General features: G+C 41.5%; 3 protein-coding genes across 5 annotated transcripts in view; 2 read left to right on the top strand and 1 right to left on the bottom strand.

The window, feature by feature from the left end:
• UROC1 (urocanate hydratase 1) overlaps positions 1-870 on the bottom strand; it is a 34,189-nt gene extending 33,319 nt beyond the window's left edge. Inside the window, exons 1-2 of one of the 2 annotated variants that reach the window (XM_052678906.1) lie at positions 775-870; positions 547-677 (exon numbers count right to left, since the gene is read on the bottom strand). In XM_052678906.1, the coding sequence (XP_052534866.1) occupies positions 547-672 (126 nt within the window). In that variant the 5' untranslated portion in view covers positions 673-677; positions 775-870. The remainder of the gene's footprint in view (positions 1-546; positions 678-774) is intronic. The other variant, XM_052678907.1, reaches the window with a different exon arrangement.
• TMEM43 (transmembrane protein 43) overlaps positions 1-25,061 on the top strand; it is a 372,149-nt gene that overhangs the window by 298,130 nt on the left and 48,958 nt on the right. The gene's annotated exons all lie outside the window — the stretch shown is intronic.
• Positions 3,070-25,061, top strand: part of LOC128078569 (netrin-4-like) — a 46,307-nt gene continuing 24,315 nt past the window's right edge. The window contains exons 1-4 of one of the 2 annotated variants that reach the window (XM_052678909.1): positions 3,070-3,182; positions 3,773-4,391; positions 10,240-10,781; positions 22,112-22,375. In XM_052678909.1, coding sequence (XP_052534869.1) covers positions 4,325-4,391; positions 10,240-10,781; positions 22,112-22,375 — 873 coding nt within the window. In that variant the 5' untranslated portion in view covers positions 3,070-3,182; positions 3,773-4,324. Of the gene's footprint in view, positions 3,183-3,229; positions 4,392-10,239; positions 10,782-22,111; positions 22,376-25,061 lie in introns of those variants that run through there. The other variant, XM_052678908.1, reaches the window with a different exon arrangement.

Genomic DNA, 25,061 nt, shown 5'->3' on the forward strand with positions numbered 1-25,061 from the left:
ATTGCTTTAGTGTGTACATAAACTATTTAAACAAAAAGAGACTGGAAAAGAATTACACAACGTAAGACAAATAATTAACTCAATTCCTTATAAACTTGTCTCAATTCCAGGATGTTTCAGACTGCTGGTTCAAATAAATCATCTCTGGGTCATTATGCAAACACGTAGATAAGTAACTTGTACCAAGATGTCAATTCGCCACATTTCATGTTTACTGTATTTGTGGGGTTAGCATAAATACACAGTGTTTTTGCAACAGCCTTCATAAATTCATAAAAAACAATTCTGGACTGACAGCACTGAAGTTAAGGCCTCTTCAGCCATTTTAAGTCATGCAAGCTGTTGTGCAGCAGATCTTCATATCAATCAACTCAGGGAGAAAGACAGAAAGAAAGAGAGCAGAAGATTTTCCAGTATTTTGTCCCATTGCTGAAGTTATAACAGAAAGGAAATACATTTGCCCACGCTCAGAAAAGCATTTGATGCCGCTCCCCATTGCATTTAGCTGAAAGGAAGAGAAGTGAGCCTCGTGAAACCCCACATTACCTTTTTCTCCTGAGCAGTGAGATTAGGGGTTCTCACAGGTGCATGGGGTATTCCTTTCCTCCGACCTCTGTTTTCAGGCAAAGGGTTTAGAGGAAGGCCACGACAGATTTCCTTCAGGCTAATCATGGCTGCTAACAAAAAGGAGGAAAGGAGAGGCAAGGTGGAGAGGCGTGAGGAGAGGAGAACAAGGGCTGCAGGCAAGCAAGATGCACAGCAATCGAGATGTACCCTGCTCTGGGGTATCTACAGATGACAGCCCGTCCTCTGGCTTTGGAAATGCCTGTGGAGTACAGAGGGCCAGCAGTGCAGGCGACACACCTACCCCATCTGTGCCGTGCCATTGGCTCTTCTGTCCTCCCCCAAATGAATGATTCACAGCTTTGCAGTTTCTCCTCTGGGTGCTTTGCAGCAGGAGCTGCACTGAGCCATGAGAGCAGTCGGTCGCTTTCCCAGTCATCCAATTCCCACAGGGAGTCGTGCTCTGCAGCCCAAACCTTGCCCGACACCACAGAGATTGTGTTTTCACATTTCTATAGCTGAGATACCAACTACAACTGACCTCATTCATGCCAGTGTTCACGCACACGAAGATGGACAATCTCTGTTTGAGCACCCTGGGTCTGGGCTGTTCTCAGATGCAGTCCAGGTGTCCATCCCCTGGACAACAGCAGATGTCAAGGATAACACTAACATTTCCCCCTTAGATGTTAGCTCCTTTTAGCCCACAGGCATGCCTGGATTTCAGCAGTATTAAGCTGTTGTACTGGTTTTCTCAAGACAGGCAATAATAGGGAAGAGGAATGAAAGCTTTCAGTTTTAAAGCACTTTTATAGGCCACAGTCAACAAGAGCTGGACAGCCTTATGGTGTTGCCATCCAGACATCAGAAGTAAATGAATATGCTTCACTTTGACTTCCCACTTAAAGAGCACTGTGAACTATGCTCCCTGTTTTCAGCTGCTGTATAAATTACACAGGAGCTTCTTGACCTTTATTATTACATCCACGGAACTACAATCATGGCCAGGGAATTTTTCTCAAGTGCCATAGCTTAAGTCTGATGAAATTATCTGGGAGAAGCATTTCAGTTAGTAATCATTACATAATCCACCTAAACTGCAGAAAAAAAAAAAAAAAAAAAAAAAAAGCTGTGTTTTCCCACAAAGGCAGCAATTGACAAGCAAAGAGAACAAAGCATGGTTATTAAATGACAGCTCATTAATGTCACGTTGGCTTTAGCTTTAGGACACACTGTGCATCCCCAGCTCCCACTGAAAATGCTGGAGTTGAAAGAACTCAGAACGTCCCAGGGGAGCTGAGCACACAGCAGACTCAAACCTTCTGAAGGATACACTGTCACGTATGGCAGAGAACTGTGCTTTGTGATTATATGTTATTGTAGTAGCTTTCAAACAAAAGGCAAAGACAAAAAGGAGGGGGAAATTCTCCTTCTTATCTCAACGTTTTCTATTTGGTTTTCTTATTCAAAAACATATAAAAATAGGAAGATAAGGGTAAAGTCGGAAAAATCTACTTCAATACAGAAAGATCTACTTCAATAAATAACCATGCCTTACAGAAATCTTTCCTTCTTCTTTTTTCTACGATCCACACTTTGCAATTCTCTCCAAGGTCTGATTCTATGCACACACATGGGCAGAAGAATAACCTTGACTATTCCCACTGAGCCTCCCTCTGTGACACCAAGCAGAAGTTGATGTTATTACACTGCCTTACAAGCTGAAGAATCATAGGATCGTGGAATCGTTTGAGATGGAAGAGACCCTTAAAGGTCATCTAGTCCTTTATGTGGACTAGATGTTGCCATGCAGTGAAGTTCACTCCCCGTTCCTTTATCTTCACATCCACCTCCACAGCCCCTTTCTGCATGCTCACACTTCCATCTGTCTGAGCTGCCCCAGGCACAGACTGAAATGCTTCCACCACGAATGCTCCCCTGTGATGAACACCTACAGATCAATCGGGTGCTGGGAGCTCCATCCAGCCTGACCTTGAATGCCTCCAGGAATGAGGCATCCACCCCAGAAAGAGAGAAGGAAGCTGGAGGAGCTGTGGGAGGGGCTCACTGCCTAATAACATTATTTATAGAGCTGAGCATCAGAACTAGAGTACTTTAAACCCCAGTATCGGAGGTTTTGCATTGGGAATTACCAACTCCAACAAAATCCAGGGCTGGGATTCAGGGTCAGTGCTACCAGAGGCAGGCAGACGTACTAGAGGTACCAGGGCAGACACTGCAGAAAATCGCAATTCCCCTCACTGCCTCACTTGTCCCAGCTCGTATCTGCGTTGACGGAAAGAAACTCGACGTGAGTGCCCGAGCAATTAAAAACCCTAAAGCCACCTCGCTTGTCCCCACGCCCTTCTGGGTGCCGGGCAGCGCCCGCTGCAGGGCGGCTGTCATGTGCAGGGCGGGCGGGCAGAGGGTGCTGCAGGGACAAGGGACAGCAGGAGCGGCCGGGGCGGGCTGAGAGGCTGCCCCCGCCCCGCACGGACACGCACGGACACACGCACACACACGGACAGCCCGGCTCCTGAAGGAGGAGGAGGAGATGCGGCTGTAGAACAACGCGTGCGTCTGAGCGCAGCGAGGAGCAGCCCAACACCGGCGAGGAGGTGCGGAACCGATCCATTCTCCTCCTCTACCCTAAAAAAAAAAAAAAAAAAAAAAAAAAAAAAAAAAACATATAAAGAAAAGGAAGATCACATGTTATAATAATCCCCTCTGCAGCCAGACAGGACCAGAGAACCGCCCCGTTAGGAGCTAGAGATGAGCTTTAGAGGCTGAAAGGGAGGCAGAGGGAAAACTTGAACGAGTCCCCGACTCTGGGAGGGAGGGAAGGACCCCGAGCCCCCAGGACTGCCCTCCGGCCCCTTCGCTCCCCTCCCGCCCTGGGCACCACAGCGAGCACGGACGGGGGGGTCCCGCGATCCCGGAGAGCCGCCCTTGAGATCGGGTTTTCCCCTCAGCCCCTCCGCACGCTTCGCCGTGTGAAGCAAATCCCTGGCAGCCGGGGGAGTAGCGGCTTCCGTGACAGCGGAAATAAACTAAAATAAAGCAAAGCAAAATAAAAAGAGAGAAGAGCCAAAGGAGCACTTGCTTCTCATCATCGCTTAGCGAGAGGAAAAAAAAAAAAAACAAACAAACCAACCACCAACAACAAAACAACCAACAACTCACTTTTTCTTATAACCCTCTGCTGCAGGGAGCAAAGGGAAAGAAGGCACCGGGGCAGAGCCGCTAACAAAGCAGGGGTCGGACCCTATCGGCACCCCGACTGACAGCGGGAGGGGTGAGGAGTAGGGGAGGCTCCGGCAAAGCCAGGAGCAGAAATGAAAGTTTCAAAATAGCATTCAAAGAGCCGCAAAAGCCCGGAGCGATCGGAGCTCTTCCTGCGCAGCATCAGCTCCCCATGGTGCATCCCCGGCGCTGCAGCGGGGATGTGAGCGGCCCCGGCCCGCTGCGCGGAGCGGGTGAAAGCACCGAAACTCCCCGTTATTTATTTATTTATTGGAAGCGATGTACGGGTGACACCCAGAAGGCATCTGAGCCCTGAGGGGAAAAAAAAAAAGAAGAAGAAAAGCCTCCCGATCCAAAAGGAAAACAAGAAGAATGAGACAGCAGCCTTGACCCCTACATTGAGGGGAAGGTGAGCAGAAGGAAAGAAAGACAACACAGGAAAGCCATGCAAGCACCAAACCTGTAGATTACTGCAGCTATTTTTGCTTCACTGAGGACAGATATTTTACTGACAGTCATGCAGCGTAAAGGCATCGTGCTGATTGTATTCTTGGAATGTTTTATTTCTGGCCATGGAGAAGCAGGTAAGTCAAATAAATCAATATTGCCATTCGTGAAACAATTTATCCTAGGCTGGGCAAGCAGAAAGGGAATAGAAATCAAATCTGTGAAGCATAGTAATTCTTTTTTATGTCTAAATCATTATTTAGATTGAATTTTGCAAGAAATCTGGGCTAGTGAATGTATACAAGTGTTTCTTACTATCTGCAATATACTGCTGTATAGCTCAGCCTCATCCCAAAGACTTTCAATAGGAAGTACTGTTTCATATATTCTCAAAATAATTTTAAGAAGTTTTTTTTTTTTTTTTTTTTGTGATGGGAGAAAAATTGAAGAGGTGGATGGATTGAGATATGCTGGATATTTGTTTTGAGGAAAAAACACTGCTTACCTAGGCAGGACAAGAATAAAATGACAAGATCTTTGGACAGCACCACTGAAGGAATCTGAATTTTTATCTGTAACTTCATTTTGCATCATTAAAAGTCAGAGACACTGAATTACCATTAATCCAAGACAACCCATTCATTCAGGGTACTCCCTGCTTTGATAGTTAACATGCAGTGGATAGGATTAAATGAGCATCAGAGAAAAAAAATGAACTAGGAAAGAGAAGCAAGTTGTGTGTGTATATGTGGGTGTACAAATGAGCACATATAGGAATGCTATAGCAGTAGTGGCATTTACACAGGGTTCTACAAATAACTGGATTATGGTGGAGACTAATTCCTTAAGGGAAAGAAAGCAAAGCATTGGATTGTTTTCTTCTTCCTATGATTTATCACATCCTTACAGTTAAAAGGAAAGAACTGTGCAGGTCAGATGAGAAAAAATATAAGCAAACATTGATAAAACAATATGACCTTGGTGACATCCCAGCGGGATAGTGGTTTGGGAACTCTGTAAGGCAAAGAATCTTGGTGGTTTAAATTCCACCTGTGCATTCGGAGTATTGGGACAGGTACAACACTCCTCGTGGGGATTTTAAAGTGACTGAAGTGTTCAGATGTCGTGCAGGTTCCTGGAAGCCAAAGGCACACCAGGTGACTTCAGCTCAGGCTATGGCATAGTTAGAACCCTTTTGATGACACTGACATCAGGTTTCCATAAGTGCAAGAGTTATTTTTGTAAAAACTGAAAACAGCTCATAAATTTATAATCCTGCCAAATCCTCCTGTGACTCACTTGGGAAAAAGTTCAGCTATCACAACATTGCAGGGAATGATCGGAGGGAGGATGTGGTACCTCTGTGCTCTTATGACTTACCCTGGGCATTCATCAGTTTCCCAGGCTGGGACTTTCCCTATAAGACAAATATGCTGACACATGGCACAGAAGGGTTACAGAGACATCTTGTAAACTTGCAGATGCTGTTATAGAAGGCAGCCTGTTATAAACCAAGCTGAACTTGCTCTGCATCCAAGTCACAAAGTAAAATTGAGTCTCTGAGGAGATGCAGTCCACAGCTGACTGCTTGGAAAGTGAGTTTAAGGGGAGTGGATGCATTCTGCATGGAGCTACACACTCTCAGAATAATGGTGTTAGGACACAGATTAATGGCAAAATAATTGGATATCAAAGGTGATGACACTAAGGATTCACAATCACTTTAAATAAATATACACTGTGTGGTCAAAAGGTTGCACAAACCACCAGCTCACAAAAGCACAAGGGCTACCTGTTGGTTTTCAGTTCTTTTCTTGATTCTATTTGTTGTTGGTTGTTTTTTTTTGTTTGTTTGTTTTGGTTTTTGTTTTTGTTTTTTTAAGAAGCATGCTAAAAGTCCTTAGTCAACCTTCAGTCTTAACAGGTCCTCCCAGAGGCATCGTCAGCCTCTCATTGCTGAGATTAAGGTTAATCTCATTGCTGAGATTAAGGTTGTCTCTGACAGTATTTAGCCGATCCATGTGAAACAAATGCAGCCTTTCCTGAGCAGACAGGTGTACAGAGAAGTATGTCTTTGATGTATTTCATTGCTCTACGCAGTCAGTTCCCTTTTCAGCACTGTAGTTGGTCTGTCCTGGCCAGAAGTGAAACACATTGCTGGGCAGTTGTGTGAGGAGTGCATGGAGTACAGTATTTATGGGCAGAGCCATATCTGCCTTCTGTGTGCAGAGAAGGCAGGCACAGTTGTCAAGATTGGATCCTGAGATGTTTAAGTACAATGGAAAGGGGTAGTTAGGCTGGAGGAGTCACATAGGCTTGATGCAGGTGGAGGGCTTTAATGACCTCACATGAACTCTGTAGCAACCTGGAAACTCCTGCATGGCAACTTGCCTAACTCACTGCTGGCCTCAGATGAACCAAAGGGTTTTAACAATTCTCTTGACCAGAATTGAGAACTGAGCTTAGATTAATAAAATCTTGAGCAACTCATGTCCCTAGGCTGGTTAGCTTTGAAATACATTTTAAAAGTTTTTCTTATTAAGAAGCTAACCAGATGCAGAACAAGTGAAATCTAGGTTGGACACAGATGCTGAAAATGCTGCTCCATCAACAGCTTTGCAGAAGATGCCACATTCTGTTCAGGTCTGTGAAAGTTGCTCTCCTGTCTCACTGTAAGTGACTTAAACACACAGAACTCTGACTTCTGCATGTGGAAAAGGAATAAAAATCCCACTTCAAATGACTCAGAAAATATTAGGCACCTTTCCAGCCCTGTCATCAGGTTTTGACTCAGATGCCATATGACCATTCTCCTGTTGGATATCCAACAGAGGGTAAAAAAACCCCAACTATCTAAAAAACAATTGAACATGTTTTTAATCAATATCCATAAGGTTACAAGGATCCAAAGTAAGAGACCTGTTTGAAATGATGTCCCCATCACAGCGCTAGTGTGACCTTCTTTGAAATGAATGGCTCCTTATTCATCAGATAACACCGTTCTTACAACACATGCCTGGTGCCTCTGGCCTGCCACTCTGCCATAGAGCTCTAAAAGAGTAGAAAGGGACAAACTAATGATATCATCCATGGAGCCAAGCTGCCCAACACGGAGGAAAAGCTAATCAACTTCAATAACATGCAGCACCCACACACAATCAAACTGTTAAGTGTTTAAGAATTACTCAGTGAGCCCTCTTGGGGTAAGTTGCTCATTTTGCCTGGCTGCTGCTTCTTTTCTGCAGCAGCCCCCTTCCCTGTCCAAATTCCAAAATTTCATGTTGTTTCCACAGAATCAGCGAGGGATGGAAAGGCTGCAATATCCTTGTAGCCAAGCAATGTTCTGCCAATTGATTTCTTTAAATGCAAAGCTTTTAATCGACTACAGATTTTGCTGTCCAACATCTCTCCTTCTCTCAAACTCCCTTCTAATTTGCATGATACTCTTCTCCCATTTTTCTAATGACATAGCAGTTTGAACAGGAACTGTTTATGGATGTGGCTGCATTAACGGGCAGTGCAGATAAGCCTTCTTGTGACTGTTGTTCAGAAATACAACCACATTCTTCCTTCTTTTCCAGACTCAGCTGAAAAAATACAAGACTGATTGTCCATTTATGAGAAATAGAAAAAGTAGCCATTCCTTTTTTGCTTTGTCACGTTGCTGTCTGCAAAGCTTCCCTGATGCAACTTCTTATAGTTACAACTCCAGCATACCATTTACTCTGTGAAAGCATCCGTAGTGTGATGCATCAGCAAAGATGGACTTCCTTTTAATTATAGTGATCTATAACCCAATAATGTTTGTAACGTGAGTCCACTCTTGGTCAAAACTAAGCAATCTAGACCTCTTGTCCAGACTGTTCCAGAGCTAATGCTTGTTCAAAACACAGCTGTAAGACCGGTCCCACTAAAATTCTCTGGAGGCAAAGATGATACCTTACCATTGCACTGAACTGAATCACTCACTATCCAATTTCCTTTAAACACAGAAATTGCTTTGTTTTTCTTATTCCCAGTAATTTTTACCAGAGCTTAGACATGAATAAGTCAGACTAGGTTAGGTGGGTTTCTAAGTGCCACTTGCAAAGACTTTCTTGAGACATTGCAGTTGCAGGTTATTATATTTTTGCTGACCTGCAAGATGGATTTACCTTTATTTTAGGAACTCTGCATGACTCAGTGACATTTACTTTTCAGAGCAGAAGGATTTGGAGTGTTGATTGTTCTGCAAAAAGAAGAAAGCTCTAAATATACTTTGTGGGAAACCTAAGGCCTTTCTTGTGTAACGAAATACTTAGAGAAATTGCAAGCTACCTTAAAAATAACAATCTGAATCTCTACTAGCCTCAGATAGAATAAGTAGTTTACAGTCAGAAAGAAAATACACTGAAATGGTCACCATCAGCCAGGATGATGTGAGGACATAGTGGAGGACCTCTAGTAGTTCTAAGAACCAACTGCTCAGTTGAAGATGAGGAGCAAAGAACAGGACTGATAGAATCAACATTATCTCTTTTCTTACAAGCTGACTTCTGAAAGCCCTTTCCCACGAAAATTCATCTCTGTGCTGGCAGTGGTGTTAGTCTGAAGAGGTCCTTTTAAGTACTGGAAGGCTGCAGTCCTTAATACATGAGATAGTTTCCAGAATAATGTTCATCCCTTACTCTTCTTGCCTGTGCAGAACTGCCACTGAAGAACTGAGAACAGAAGCAATTCAGAAACAACACCGTGCAGGCTGGATGCATTTTGTCACCTTAGACAATCTTGTGGGAAAGAATAAGATCTGCTTCACCCAAATACATTCACAATCTGAGTAATTTTTGTAAGACTGAATTAAAAAGTATTTTCTTTGGCCTAACCAGACTTGAAATTCTATTTTGCCTTAGGAAAAACCAAGTATAAATTGAGTAAGGATTTTAAAATTTCAGCTAGAATCTTGAACTAGTAGCCGACTTTTGAACTGCTCCTACATTAGCCCATGTTTATGGTCATTCTGTGTTTCACTGGAAGGGTCATTTCCTGTAGGACATACATTGAGTCACCTGATTTGCAACCTCTTGAATTAGATTTATGACCTTGCAAGGTCAGACTTTAACTCATTCTAGGCAGCTAAGTTGTAGGGAGAGCACCATGGCATTACAGATGCAGTTATCTCCAGTTTGGTAATAACGTTTTGGGGCTGACCTGCAAATCTGGTGTCACAAAACACAAATATCCAAACAGCATCTCTGCCCTTTCATAATTTAGAAATAAGTAAATGCATACATTGGAAATACCAAAACTTTTCTTGCCAGTATTTGCCAATTTGGCAAATAGAATACATTCACCTATCTCCATGTCAAGGTGTTTAAACAAAAGAAAGACTTTATTTTCAACTCTGCCAAGCATTTGCAGCTTCACCTGATCTCAGTAGGAGTGTGAGAAATTCAGCACCTCTCAAAATTAGGTCAGTAAGACATAACTATAGAGAGAAATGCTTTCTTCACATGTTTGCCTGTGTAAATAGTGTCTCTAATTTTTCTGGGGAGGAATCATCTCTTTTTTAATGTATCTATAATGCAGAGTACAATTCAGTTTTCTTTTCTGATTACAGTGAAAATAAATGTTTTGCATAGAGTCAGTCCTCAGATAAGGAGCTGTACTAGAGTGAGAGTAAGAAAACAAAAGACAGTCTATTAAGTTACATGTTTAACTAATGCAACTGCATTTTCAACAGCTATCAAGGACTTCCAAGTGCTTGTGGGTAAAGGCTATTCCCTAAATACCTCCATTTCCAAGTTAGGCACCTAAAAACAAGGCCTAGATGTTTGGAGAAACTCCCCCCAAATTTCATGTGACAGGATGAAGTAGCTCTCCTGAGAAGTCCTCTTGGATGTCCATCCCCACGCAAGGACTCCAAACCTTTGCACAGTCACCTGTTTTACAGCTTGAGAGCTGTTTGAGAAATTCTGCTTAGTGCTGTTTCTTTTGTCTGTCTCTCAGATCCCGTGAGGCTACGAGCCTTCCGCTGCAGTGGCCGTTCCTGCAACCCTCCGGTGGGAAACCTCGCCACAGGGAGGACACCCAGCACTCTCACCACGTGCGGGCAGAACAGCACAGAGCTGTACTGCTCCTACCCAGACCAAAGCATCCTCCATCCAGCCTCCCATGGCTGCGGGCAGCCTCGCTGCACCAAGTGCAATGCCAACCAGCCTGATAACTCCCACCTCCCTGCTGACATGACCGATGATTTCTTTGCAAACCCAATGTCCTGGTGGCAGTCTGCCCAAGGGGTGCACAGGGAAGAAATTAGGCTGGACTTTGAAACAGAGTTCTACCTGACACACGTCATTGCTGTGTTCAAGTCACCTCGCCCAGCTGCGATGGTGTTGGAAAGGTCCCAGGACTATGGGCAGACGTGGAGGCCCTACAAATATTTCTCTGTCAACTGTACTGCGACTTTTGGGCTCCAGGATGACCTCACTGAGGAAGGCTCCATGTGCACTTCCAGATATTCAGATGCAGTACCCTGTACCAGAGGAGAGGTAAGCAGCAACTGGGGTTTGGACAAAGCTTAATGTCAAGCAGCTCAAGACTGGTGAAGGTTGGAAAGCACGTGCTCAGAGATACCATGCATGTAAGCTGAGAAAGGTGGGCCCTCCTCAAAAGCTTTATGTTAAGGAAATAAAGGGAAAGAAAAAGAAACAGTATCAGTGAAAGTACTTACATTTCTTTTATGAGTGTTGCAGAGGATAGGATTAACATTGCCTATTTTTACAACGCTGCTGACAGTAACTGAAGGAAAATTCTACATTAGTAGAACCTAATTTTCTGTTTATCACTTTTAGGGTGGCATGAACAGCACTCTCTAAGCTTTTATCTTCTTCTTCTTTTTTTTTTTTTAATGTTTTTTTTTCCCATACAAAAGGCCATACAAAATACATATTTCTCCATACATTTAATGCAACCATTCCTGCTAGGGGTATCATCTCACATTGTACCTAGCCATAAACCCCAGAAATAAGACAGGAAGCGGGATTGAGTAGCCAGGCTTCACTACTGAACTGGAGGAAAGGGTCCTCCCTTGGTATGAATGTTCTAATTAAATAAGCAGAGGGCTTTCCTCTAAAATAAGTGTACAATTGTTCTGAAAAATTCCCAAGAAAAACATTACTGATGTTATCAGTGTAATGCTATAACGCAATGAAAAGCACAACAGTAATAGAAGGGTAGCAAAGTCCTAGGCTGCAGCAAGCGAGAAAAAGCCCAAATGCAGTAGTCATAGACACAGAAAAAACGGGAAAAAATAATAATAATAATAATAATCTGCTTACCCTTGGGAGAGCCTCAAGTAGACAAGGACATCCAGCAAGATACCCTTGCCTCCATGGCCAGCTCTTAAATGAGGTCTGGGAAGGGCTGGATCCCATTTCCACCCTTCCAGTCACTCAGAGGTATTGAATTGCATTGCATGCACCTGAGCTCCCCTGTGTTGGCCCTGCCTTCCCACTAGGTGCTCAATCTCTTGCTCAGGCCCTGACTTAGCATTTCTTCTACATTCAGATACTTAGTTTAATTACAACCCTTTTAATTCATTAATCTCAAAGCAATTTAGATGGGAAGGAAGGTAACTATGATTGGAATCTTTTTTTAGAGGAGATAGAAAAGCACACTTAGAGACTAGAGACATTCCTATAACCTCACCAGAATCCTTTCGCTTCCTTCTCTCTTCCTTAGAGAAGTCACAGTCCTTTTGGTTTTCATGTCTTGAATTGATCGCACAGGTTTGGCATTAATAGCACACTGCAAATTAAGCTCAGATGTGACGCAAACAATTCCAATAGTCTTCAGAAGAAAAATTAGTGTACTTATTGAGACAGAAAAAACAACAGTAAGGAGACACTGAGTTAATACTTGTGCAGCAAAGCTGGAAAACATCTCTGTGTATTAGAAATCTGGAGCAAATCATATAACTACTGTCTTGTTCCCAGAGTAGTAATTCTGCTAGTCAGTTATTAGAACACATTTGAGTCAAATACATCCAAATGTCTCCTGTTGAAAGATTACAGTTTGCCACGTCAGTGTAGAATCCACGCAGCTATTAGGATTTTTTACTCTTTTGTGCCTTCAAAATGAAAATCTGGAAGTATTTTCAGGATCTATTTAAAGATTTTCAGCACACATTAAGGGTCCTGCTGTCATTTCACAGATGGTGAAAGAGTAGCACAGAAAGGTGAAGTGGTTTGTGGTGGAACGAGCCAATTCTGGTGGAAGAAAGAGTAGAATCCAGTGTTTGAGACAAATGGCTTGGCCTTAAACAAAAAACAACTCTTCCTTCTCTATATAGTATCTCCTTGTTGCCCTACACTATGTTGGGTTTTCGTGCTTGCTTAACCTTGGGGAATATCATTAAGACCATGTGTTGCTGCTAAAACAAATCTGAGAGTTGGTCGGCAGAAGATTAAATAATAAAACATTCATTCAACACAAGCCTTTGTGATTACAGGTGTCAAAATGATTCTTTCAACTCAGGCAGCAACCACACTGAAATGAATATGTGCACACTTAATCAATCTGTGCTGTAGTGATAGATGTTAGAAAACAATAGTAAGGTAAGAATGTTCATAAATGTACAAGCCTTACCCCTGCAGCGTTCCCAAATGCTTTAATGAATTGTTACTGGAATTGAATACCTGCAGAGGTCACTTCCTCCATGGAATGGAGAGTTGGAGTTTCAAAGCAGCACACAGACATCTGGACAGCAACTTAACAGAGGGCAAGACAAACACTTTCACAGCAAACAAACCCAAATGGATTCTAAGGCTCTGGATAGACTTTACAGAGTCCTCTTAACCAATCCATGAAATACTGCTATGAGAAAGGTGTAAGAGGACTAGACTTTTCAGATAACCAGTATGATGCAGCAAGTTCTTTTGTGAATGAAAATACAAGAAGCCAGCGTCTAGTTATTTAAAATTATACCTGATCAGATTTGCCTGAGTGACACTGCTACTCTTACTGCAAGTCTCAAGGGAGCTTTGCCTATGAATCTTAGAACCCCAATTTTACAACTTATTTTGAAAATCTCACAGGTACCACCAGCACATCCCCTCGAGCACTGACTCTCAACTGAGGTGGACTGAAGCTGAATCCCCACAAGTACTTTATGCGGTGTTCTCTGCTTCTTTTTACTGTTGCTCTGATCTATCCAGCTACTGATGTTGGATGAGCCTTGGAGAACTGAGGAGCTCGCATCACAAGCTGACACTTCTGAAATGATCAAAATTGTTTTCAACTTAAATGCTAATTAATGCCCTGAGATAAATGTCAGTTTTCTCTGCTGAGGAAGTCAAAGTCATTTCTACTGCCTAACAGTCAGGTTTTTCTTGGCCACTGTTCTAGTCACTTTCAAAAGAGATGCAAATTCCTTTTTAACAGGGCACGAAAGGAATCAGCAAAGAGGATAGCTTACTAACACTGAAGTTCGAAACCCATAGGAGACGTATCACAGAAAAGACTTCTGACTAGTTTGCTTCCAGAACCGAGAATGTAGATAGAAGCAGAGAAGGTGGTAGAGTTGCAGTAACTTACATGCATCTATAAATTGAGATGTGTGTCCCTGAATCAGCACTTCAGGATCTTTCAGGATCACTGAGAGAGGCTGGGGGCATAACAGGAAACTTGGCAGAAGAGAAACTTTGAGGAGGTTAGAATGGAAGCAAAATACATTGAGGTGGATGATGTTTCAATGTCACAAAAAGCCAGAGTGCATCATTAAATTAAGCTTCTCTTGTAAATTATCCTTTTATCTTTCACCTTTTGTCAGGATCATACATCTCCATCTCACATGAGCCATAGCTGAGACAGATGGTATCATGCTTTGGGGAACAAATGCTGTAGAAGTGCAAGGGGATGACTTTGTAATGTCCCTTCTGCAGTTTTCACTTACTTTAACATTTATTATATTCTTTGCTCCTGCACTTTTGCAGCTGGAATCTCAGGTCTTGTGTCTCCCCATTTTAATTCTTCTGGCAAAGTAAAACCTTGGAGTCATAGCAATTTATTCTCTACCAGTTGCCTACAAAACATGTACTTCCTCTGGTCCATCTCTTCCAATAAAATCTCCATTAGCTGAATTCACAGGATATCTATCTGAGTATTTGTTTCTCAGCCACAATGAAACCCACACTATTAGCTCACTGGTTATGGTGGTCTTACAAACTTCCTGCTCTGCTTCCAGAGATCCAGTTTTCAAACTTTCAAACTTTGACCAACTATTCCTTCCTCATTCACTGTCGCCATTAGATATTAATAAGGACCCTCTACTTCTCTAGGTTGTTCATCATTGTCCATTAGTCATATTTGCACACACCCTCAACAATGCTATGTGTTTCACAGATCATTTTTATACAGGTAAGATAATCACCCAAAGTCATATAATGCTGAAATCTAAAAGTGAATAGTGGGCCTGACACCCATTCATTTAAACTTCACCAGTTCAGCTCAGCAGCCCTGCCATCAACTAGGAGAAGTACTAGACATGTAGCTTCCTTAATCATTTGTAATACTATATACAGTATGTTTTGTGTTGCAGCAAGGAAAGAAACAAACTACAAAGCATGTTCCAATCTCTGCAAGCATTTTTTTCATTGATCTTCATCTGCAAGCCACTTGAGCATAATACATTGGTGTCTTGCCACTCTTCTCTAGAAGTCCTTGTTTTTACTGAGTATGCCAAAAACCTGCGTCTCCACAGGCCTTTGCCAGTTCAAATACAATTTTTCATCTTTGTCTCCAAATTGGAGCTGAGTCAGGGCCAGCTCACACTGACAGCTGGCTCCAACCATCATGTAAAGGGTTCAAATCACACCTTGACAGGTCAAGTTAATTAGGGGTACAGCAGTCAAACTGGTTTTAAAAATCAAGGCCTTCTGTCTGTCCCATTTGCTTATCATAACCCAATAAGCATGGTACGGAGTCTTTATTTCCAAGAAAGCGGTGTGTTGAGGTAGTACAGTGGAGCCTCCAGTTTCTCTGAGTAACAGATGAGGTTGAAGCCTAAAACAAACCTTCAGGTCAGCTAAAACAAATCAAAACTCCGGCCCAAACAAAAGGAGAAATGATCACAACATTGTATGAGTCGTTAGTGTGACTTACAGTTCAAACAGCAGCTGGGGGAAATAGGGACCAAAATGTTTCAACCTGTATCCTGACAGCATGTGCAGTCAAGGATCTGAGAAATTAAGAGCACGTTTTTAATAAACTAAAATATCAGGAAATGAAAACAAATGTTCTCTTCCATTGGCGATGATGCATGCATGAAAGGAAGACATTAGCATGCAAAGCTGGGTATAACATTGACACTGACCTGCTTTTAACCAGAAAATCCAGAAGAAGTCACTTCTACTATTGGGTCTGGCTAGTGGAGGGTAGTTTTAAATCAAAGGCTGATCCATTTATGTCTGTGTGACAGATGACACCAATGAAGTGTGATATAACAAACCCATTACTGGAATTCACTGGGGGGCTGGAAGAATTGTGTATGGCTGAATTAGGTAACTGGTTTCTATGGCAACATGTTAAATGTGCCTTTTGCAGAAGACCTGTTCATTCTCCGTTTTGTAGCCTGTGGTGACCTCTTTAAGGACAGAAGTCCCCAGCAGTGTCTTTTATCAAAAAAGAGTGGACATGCTTTGTAGTTAAAAGACTTTAGTCACTCTTCTAAACACGCTCTGTGACTGTCAGATGAAGACATGGTGTGATGGGATGCAGTTCTATCTGATTCAAAAGCCACCAAGCTGTTAGAAGCCACAGCCAACCCTATGAAAGGTCTTTGCCTCTGTATGGACATTGTAGATCTCTGCTGCCTTTTTCCATTCACAGAGCCTTTCTGAAAACAATTACTGTAGAGGGGAACCACCTGCACACAGACATCAAACCAGGCCAGCGCTCTAAGTGGAATGTATGTGATCCTGTTCCAACCACCTACAATTTTTGCTGTCTTTTCTCAGGCTTTTCCTTTACTATATTCATGCCAAACCTTTTGATAAACAAAGAAGGATCCCCCTCCCCTCCCACACATACCTCATTAAGTGGCAACATCAATAATTCAAGAGGTCACCACTAAGGCTTCAGTGACTTCTTGAAGTCTGATCTCATACAGCAGTGGGTCACTAAAAAGAAAGGTGCTCAGTGCCTCATAAGATTGAATTCCTGGTAGCTGAGACATCAGGATAGGGTCCTGCATGGCAGTGAATTGTCTGTCATCAGGGCTGTCCGCTAAGAGTTGCATGATGTTTTTCTGACTTTCAGCCGGAAAAGATTCCAGGAGGGATTAGTCAGTCCTGAAAGTAAGTGCCCGGTTGTTATGACTAGGGCAGCCTGTTCAGCATTTCGTTTAACTTGAACTGTAGAGGAGATAAAAAGCAGAGACAAGTTGAGAGGAAGCAGTTAACACCAGCAGTGTAAACAAACAGATAGCACTGCCAGGCCCTGCTTCCCTGGAGGAAGAATTAAGGGGCTCAAATAGTTGTGTCTGAAGGGAATTTGAACTGACGTGAGACCAGTCCAGGATTCCCATCCGTGCAAGTGAATTCAGGAGGGCACCAAGTGTCCTGCCCTGACCTGGTTTTAATGAGCCATTGCAGAGACATTTGGCACCTTGCAAACCAGTCAGGAGGGCACAACAGCATTCTGTGCATTACTTCTACATTTCCTGACATAATAGGCAGCAGATATCAAACCATTTTTTCTTCTCACCCTGTTTTATAGAAGCTCAGTGAAGTTGTAGCCATGACTTTTTTAAAGTCTCAACTGTGAAAAAAATTGCTTGTCTACATCTACAGATCATAGAAATCCATTGTAACTTTTGAACTCCTGGCTAAGGAGCACTTACTGTTAGCTGTGTTGTTATTCACGTTCCACTGTCATGGTGAGACTACACCTTTACTAGGTCCTTTCATGTGTAAGGTTTCAGCCAAGGCCTAAAGAGGCAGGTGGCTCTACTGAGGAGAAATGGATGCTCCCCCATGAGGATGCTGATTGGTTGACATTGCTTGACACAGGTAGTAACTTGGTGTTGAACTTTCAGAAGATAGAAGAATGAAATGAGATTTTTGGTCTCAATCTAGGTCTCAATCTAGTAGAGCTGTCTGCATCACAGAACTCCTCATCCCTCTTTGCCATTTCAGAGCAAAAACCTTTTCTCATAATGAAAAAGGACACTGCGTTGTATGTAAGGAAGTGTTCTCAGATCCTCATGGAATGTTGTGTCGAGCAGAGATAACGTTGTCCATTCCCTATACACACTGTGAACTGAAGTTTGTTGTGTCCAGCAGACTAGATTTTGCACTCTGACTACATTTTCTGACTCGATGAAAGACACTCCCTACAAAACTTGCCATAGACGTAGGGCTATGAATATGTAGATAGCCTGAAGCTACAGGAAACCATCGGTTTGTGGAAAAGAAAAACGTCTGCACGTGTCTTCAGCTTTGTCTGTCACTAACCTTGATTGTGCAGTCTTTCCCATCATCGTATTGGCAGCAATGCCTAAATATTAATATTAATTAATATTAATGCCACACTGGCTGCATTACTGGAATAACCTCACAGCAAATGTAAATTAGAGGGAGATTGGCTTTTTCTGTTTGGGAAAAGACAGAATGAATTCAAGACACCACTGTACTGAAAGTAGCCAGGTTTACCTATATCAGATACCTTTTAAAAATCACATGCATCATTATTTCTTTAAGAAAGAAATAATATATTCTGTACTGGTTACTAAGTCTTATTCTACAGAAGGACAGAAGAGGCAGATGTGGAAAAGGAAGCTCTTTCCCATGAATCACTGGAATGAGCTTTCTGACAGCTAAGAGAATACCTAGGCTTTCTTTGTGCTTCAGACTATACCAAAACAGGAAAAAAAGACTACTTGTGCAGTAAAGTCTACTGTTCCACAAGATGGAAGAATTTCAGTCAAGAGGCTCCATCAAATAGATCAGAGGATATTTGCCACTGGGTAGGAAAAATTCTGAGACACAATTGTTTACTATTCCTCTATGAGCAAAATCAACTAACATGAAAATCTCTTAATGAAGAGGATTTAGGACTGATGAGAGCTTTTATTGCAGCTTCCTTCTGAGGGGCCTAGTATAAGCACGCAGACATTTCTGACCTCATTAACCTGATTGTGTGCAACATGATCAGCATAGCTTAAGGATGATTTGCAATACCAAATTCTTGTTCTGCACAAGGATCTTCTTTTGTAGGAGGCCATGAATTGGCTCTCCTCTGCATTTATGTCTCATATTCCTTGACCTTAGGCTATAAGCTTGCAAAGGGGAACTTTTGTTGTGTCCACATCTTTTCTGACTAATACTGGCTGGAAGATCAGGTTAAGAAAACAGAATTATCTGTATCAGGAATGGAGAGGCAAAACATGTGGCAAAAAATCAAAAATCTGAGACACTGTCTCTGGAATGAAGATGACCTCTTGACTGGGGATAAAACATCACCCTCTGTGAAGCTGTGCCAACTTGCATACAACAAAACCAGTGCTTTAACAGTGGCTGTCACTTTTAGCTTTGCACACTTACAGCATTCTCCAAACTTCCTTGCTCTTAGAAAGGTCAGGAGAGGACAGGGTAGCGACCATCTTTCTGAGGCGTAGCTGATTGACTTTTGAAAATGAGAATGACAAATATGCGCTTGATAGCAGATATGCTGATAAGCATGAATGCCCTACTCAGCATTCAGCTCCAGTGTCAGCCCCTGATTATAGGGAAACTCAGGATCTAGGATGTATTTCCACAGACGGTTGAGCCCATAAAGGCGCATCACACATTTCCATGGAAACTGAAATATTTCCAGGTTGTGCCTAAGTTGTTCAGCCCTTAACAGACAGTCACCAACATTTTCTTCTGTGCTTATGCTACTTTTATGGAAACTACGCACAGATGCTAAGAGAAATGGCTGGGGGGTATTAGAACAGTCTTAGAACAGTCATTAGAACAGCAAAAAAGAAAAAAAAAAAAGAAAAAAAAAAGAAAAAAGGAAAAAAAAAAGAATGGAACTTCCATGAAGCTTGGTACCACACAGACATTTACTTAAATGAGAAATGGCCTTATGATGAATATCACTGGGAAACTCTTTTCAGAGCTTGCATCTTAATTATTAGTACATATTTCTTTTTCATAACATTGTCTCAATCTTTTTTACTTGAATATAATGGAAGACTGCAAATTTGCAGGATATCTCTGGGAGATGAACAATGCATCCTGTTTTTCTTGAGCTAGGCAAAAGGCATAAGCCAAATGTCCACGTGTCCCTTATAGGCTTCGGAAAGCAAAATAAAATCTGGTGAAATAAACAGAAGAATAAATAACACAGTGGAGAGATGGAGCATCTCTTCCCACTTACGAGTCTACTTCCCAGCTTATGAGTCTATGGGTTCATTAAGTCTTAGATCTATATCTAATCTGATCTTTCAAACATCTATCTAGAAATGATTGCAACTGCCAAACTCTTGTCTTTGACCTGTTGTTATTTTTAAAATTCTACGTGCATTGAACATCTAGGGATTCTAAAAGAATTTTACAGATATAAGTTTATTAATCTAAGTTTATTAATTTTATTTCATTGTTATTATTTACTAATTAATCTAAATTTATTAATCTAATTACGAAGAGGGGGAAAATTCAATTTCCAAATTTTATACATATGTAAAGCAATGCTGTTATTGATACTAATTAAAACTGTGCAGCTTCAATGCAAAATGCAGCTCACCTAAACTGACTCAGATTGGCAAAACAAAACTACTTTAACTCTCTTGACACAAAATATTTTTAAGTAACTCCTCAATATCTTTGGCTGTTTCACATCTAATTTCTTAATGCTGAGTTCAAGAAGAACATCTATAACTTCCACTCCCAAAAGATTTCACAAATGTTATGCCACCCAAATCAGACCTTTAACATCTAACAAATCTTTCTTTGGATGAGACAAGGATGAACAAACCCAGCCTCACCGCTGAGCTTATTCCAGACAGAAATATGTCATGAATTAATCATACAAGCAAACTCTTGTACCTCAACTGGAATGGAATACTCATTTTTTCTTAAATAAATGTTGCAATTCCTATGGGACATCTAAGCTATAAATATCCCTACTCACAAATACCACTGATAGTTCTAAGCAAATATCAAAGCAACTCTCCTGAAGAGATGCCACAGACATGGAAGTCAGGTGTGAGAATGGAGCTTATAAAAACTGGTTACAATTGCCTTACCTCTTGACTCCTCTATTTTATGCCAATTTAAAACAGTTTTGCAAGGACTTTTAGCCAATAATGTCACAGTAGTTAGTTTTTAACCTGCTTTGAGATCCTGGAGCTTAGAAGGTCTGCAGAGCAATTCTATTCAGTTCACTGCTTTGGTCTTGGATGAATTGGCTCACCCGTGCAGTAGGAGGATGTGTGTCTGTACATCACCAGGTGCTCGGGACTGTGAGAAACCATTCCACCTCTATGTGATCCACAAGGGACTCGGAAGAAGGAGAGGGAGGTACATAAAATTACCTTCCACCAAAAAGACCAGACCATGTGGGATTAGGGGAAAGGACAGAAGAGATTTGGTCTTTGTCCTCTGAATCCATCGATAACAGGAAATGCTGGGCACTGGACAAAACTGACTAGGCCATTTTCTCATGGTTCCATTGACTGGGGGAATGTAGACGTTGCTGTGGAAAGGCCTAGGCTATTTTGTCATGGCTTCTTTGGTCAGGGGAATGTAGGCACCTGCATTGCACAGCCTGGGCAAACTGCCCATGGCTCTATCAAACAAGACACCTCTGATCTCACAAATGTGGGTATCTGTAGCTTTGTAAACAGCTGACAGTACAAGAGGAGGGAATTAAAAGGAAGACCAGAGCTAACCAAACAGAAAATGCTGCAGGGAGGTGGGAAATGTACTGCTGCCTTCACTGCATTATTGACAGGTGTAGCTCTGTGCAGAGCCTGGCAGCTGATCCTGTTGATTTAAGGAGATTTATTTCCCCACGTGCCATCAACATCCAACAGAATTCTCTTTCAATCATGTACCACAAGCTCTTTTTTGGCTCCTATGAACAAAAAGAACATTTTATATGCTACAAGTGTTTAAATTGTTTGGTACACCAACTAAGAAAGAAAGAAACAGAAAAATAAACCCATATTTGGGATTCCATAAGGAATCCATATGGAAACAAACCTTTCACTCCCATAATGGAGTTAGGCAGAGACTGTCACCACTTATAAGACAGGGCTAAAGAACCCAAAGTTACTACTTGCAGACAGCTGGTAGGCACAAAGCCCCGTGGTCCTGTGAGCTCATTGCACTGTAGCTATTTCTTCTCTTCCAATGAATAAACTGGCTTGCTTGCTTTGTTTGAAAACTGGTTTCTCTCAATGCCTATTCACCCTAAGACAACCTGTATTTTCTAGTGCATGGCTGAAGGGATTATGCCAAAAGTGTGGTCACAGTTCTCACTTCTGTCACATATCTCCCTAGCGCCTTAGTTTACCTGACTCTGGAACTCGTGGTAGAGTCATGTGCTTAAAATGTTTTGAAAAATTTGGATGGCATTAATGTTGTATTAATGCCAGTAAGCCTTGGTTTCCTATTTCACATATGATGGGATGAAAGCAGGTACAGTCACCTGCTGTGGCTGGGCAATTGCTTGGTAACTGCGGTCATGCTCAGGGATCACTCACAGCCAGACAACTTAATGTGGAGCTTTCTAAATAGAACTATTACTTTTTCCTGATCATCACCTCAAATGTTTTCTGCATGTGCAGACTCCTACATCTTCTTCTGAGTGTGTACCTTCTGTATTTCAGGTGATCTATCGTGCCTTAACTCCATCTAACAAGATTGAAGATCCCTACAGTCCTGAGGCTCAAGATCTCCTGAAACTCACCAACCTCCGCCTCCTTCTGTTAAAAAGACAGGAATGTCCATGCCGTGGTTTGGGATTGATAGAGAAACCTCAGAGGTTTGCCCACTATGCTATTTACGACCTGATCATCCGGGGCAGCTGCTTTTGCAATGGGCATGCAGAAGAATGTGAACTTGCCAACAGGACGGGAGAGGTGGAGAATGTGGTGAGTTCATGACATTCACTCATTTAGTAGACTTTAGTATCCTTCAATTTGCTTAAAATTTGTTAGAACCTAAAATAAAAAGTAAAAGAAGCCAAACTTCATAGGAATATTCTTCCATAACACCATAACTGTCCCCTGTTCAGTATTTATATGCATACTTAGATGTTGCTATTTGTTGGTAATTACTGCTGTCTATGTTTTGATTTAGCTGCAAGTATTGTATAGTAGGAGTGTAATAACGGTCAAAGGGAAATGATGCTAACCAAATATCCAGGTTTGTCAAAACACATACATCACTGAGAGAGCTCAAGCCACTTTAAACTAGTCAATGATGTCACTGTTCCAGTAGGATATCTGTCTCTGTAATGGGTTTTGAAAGCCAAAATAACCCTCATGTTTTTAGTCCCTGGTGTACCCAATAGACCCAAGAAGTACATCCTCAGCTAATTTCTGTCCCATTTGATGGATGGTTTGGTTTATTTTCTTCTGGAATGTGTATTCATCGTCTTCCTTTCGGGTTTTCTAGGTTCAGATGCAGATATTCAACAGATAATTAGGACTGGATGACTTTCGCAATATTTGCAAAATCATTTCTGAATCTGTTCCATCTGTGGTACAGAGCTAATTTACAGTATTTTAACATTTAGATGTTATCAGATTCTGATAACTACTAATATAGACCCACATAAGACAAAATGTGTGGAGAAAAACTGTTTAAAGATCCTCCACGCTGCAAACTGTTAAATACACACATGGTGAAACCAAGTACATGAATAACAGGCTAAATGAATACAGCTGGTAGAAGAACAAACACTGCCCATCAGAAGAGGAAAACAAAAATATTGTGTGTATTACTGACATAATCATTGTAAACTGTGGCTGGATCTTTTTCTCTTCTGATCACAAGGGAATAGAATCTTCTGGTGCCATCAGTGACTTCATGGGGCAGAAGGTGAAGCAGTTTTGATGAAACGCGTTTCACGAGTGAGTCATGTCTCAGGAGACAAGGGGGTGGATGCATCTCAGTATCCAATACAGGCACAGATATTATCCATAGATATTATCAAGTCTTTGTCTAATCAGGAATTCAAGGGCAGCAGGAAGTGAGAAAAGCCTTCCAGAGTTTTAACTACCTCTAGAATTCTAGATGAGGACTGGAGAAGACAATGGTAGAAGACCTTGCATTAAGGTATTATCAGGCATACCTAATCCATTCAGCCATTCACAAGTGAATGCCTGCTGAACTGTTTTTGTTGGTTTTGTTTTGTTTGTTTTTTTTTTTTTAATATTGATGAAAGAGATTCAACAACATCTTTCAGTAACTGTTCTCACTTTGACAGTTAGAAATTCTTTCTCACTGTCTGCCAAAATAAGGTGACTTTTTCTTGTCCCCTTTCCCCCAGCGATCTTAGAAGTTGATGTTCTTTCTGCTTATATAACTGGAAGGTTCTTACCATATACTTCCCTGGTTTTTGCTTTTTTGTACTGACCAGAGAACTGGGGTTGAAAATGAAAATTCTACTTCCCGGGTCACATTAGCTGGGAGTAAAGCTGATCATATTATTTTACTGCTATTTTCTTTCATTTATACAGAGAAAATCCACTAGGAGGGCATTTAGGTAAGCATATAACTCTGCATCTTATGGTATGATAAAATCCTTGCCTATGTGCAGAAGGAAAAGGCCTCTGCTGTTGATTGGAAAACACCAATGATACATTTCATATCAGCCAAACTACTTTATAACAGGAATCTTTCTCATCTTGTAATTCTCCTTTCTTAGTAGAGACGTGGAAAGTGCTCTGCTTTCCTGTAGTGATTAAAGCAGAACAGAGAAAAGAGATGTTAAAAACAAACACTGACTCATTCTGCTGGCCATATCTAATATTTAACAAATACACAGGCAGAGAAAGTCTCAAGACAGTTTTTTGTATGGATAGCGTGGGTGATATCACAGCATGAAGGCAGAGCAGATTCGTGTTTCCTTGTCTGCTTTCAAGTACGTAAATAAAATGCTGGAAAAATACAGACCACAGAAAGGCATAAGTAATAGCAGTCTCAGTCTCGTAAGATTTCAGAATCTTTACGTGATGTTTGTTCTTTTTTTTTCTCCTGTAGTTAACAAAAACAAAAACAAGTCCATGTAGAAAACAACTGTAATTGTTTGCCATGGGATAGGCCCAAAACTTGAGATCATTCTGCACTTAAGTCTTGGGAGATACATAACTGTGCTCATTTGTAAGTCTGCTTTTCTTATCTTGAACAAAATCTCTTCCATTTGTAATAATGGTACCATTGCTATACTAACACTATACGAGCATAAATAATGGAGAAGACTAAAGCACATTTCTTGACAGTTTTTAACCAACACTTTTCAACTCCATTTTGGAGGGAATAGATGATGTATTACTATTAAATGATCTGCCAATCATCAGCTTATTTGTTGATCTGTCGGTTCAGACATGACAATCCATTCTCTTCTAGATTTTTGATAGAGGATGCCAATAAGAAATGTAGCTGTATGACAATTACCATCACAGATGCCATGGTATCATAGAAACTAATGATACAACACAAACGCAAATTGTCAGATTGACCTCCAAACAGGATTTAATTACTTTAGGTTGGAATCTGAAATAGTGTTCTGCATACTCTATTTGCTCATAGGTCATTAGCAAAAACTGAGTA

Source organism: Tympanuchus pallidicinctus, unplaced genomic scaffold (genome assembly GCF_026119805.1).
Source record: "Tympanuchus pallidicinctus isolate F22 unplaced genomic scaffold, pur_lepc_1.0 scaffold17, whole genome shotgun sequence".
In the NCBI taxonomy this organism is placed as follows: Eukaryota; Metazoa; Chordata; class Aves; order Galliformes; family Phasianidae; genus Tympanuchus; species Tympanuchus pallidicinctus.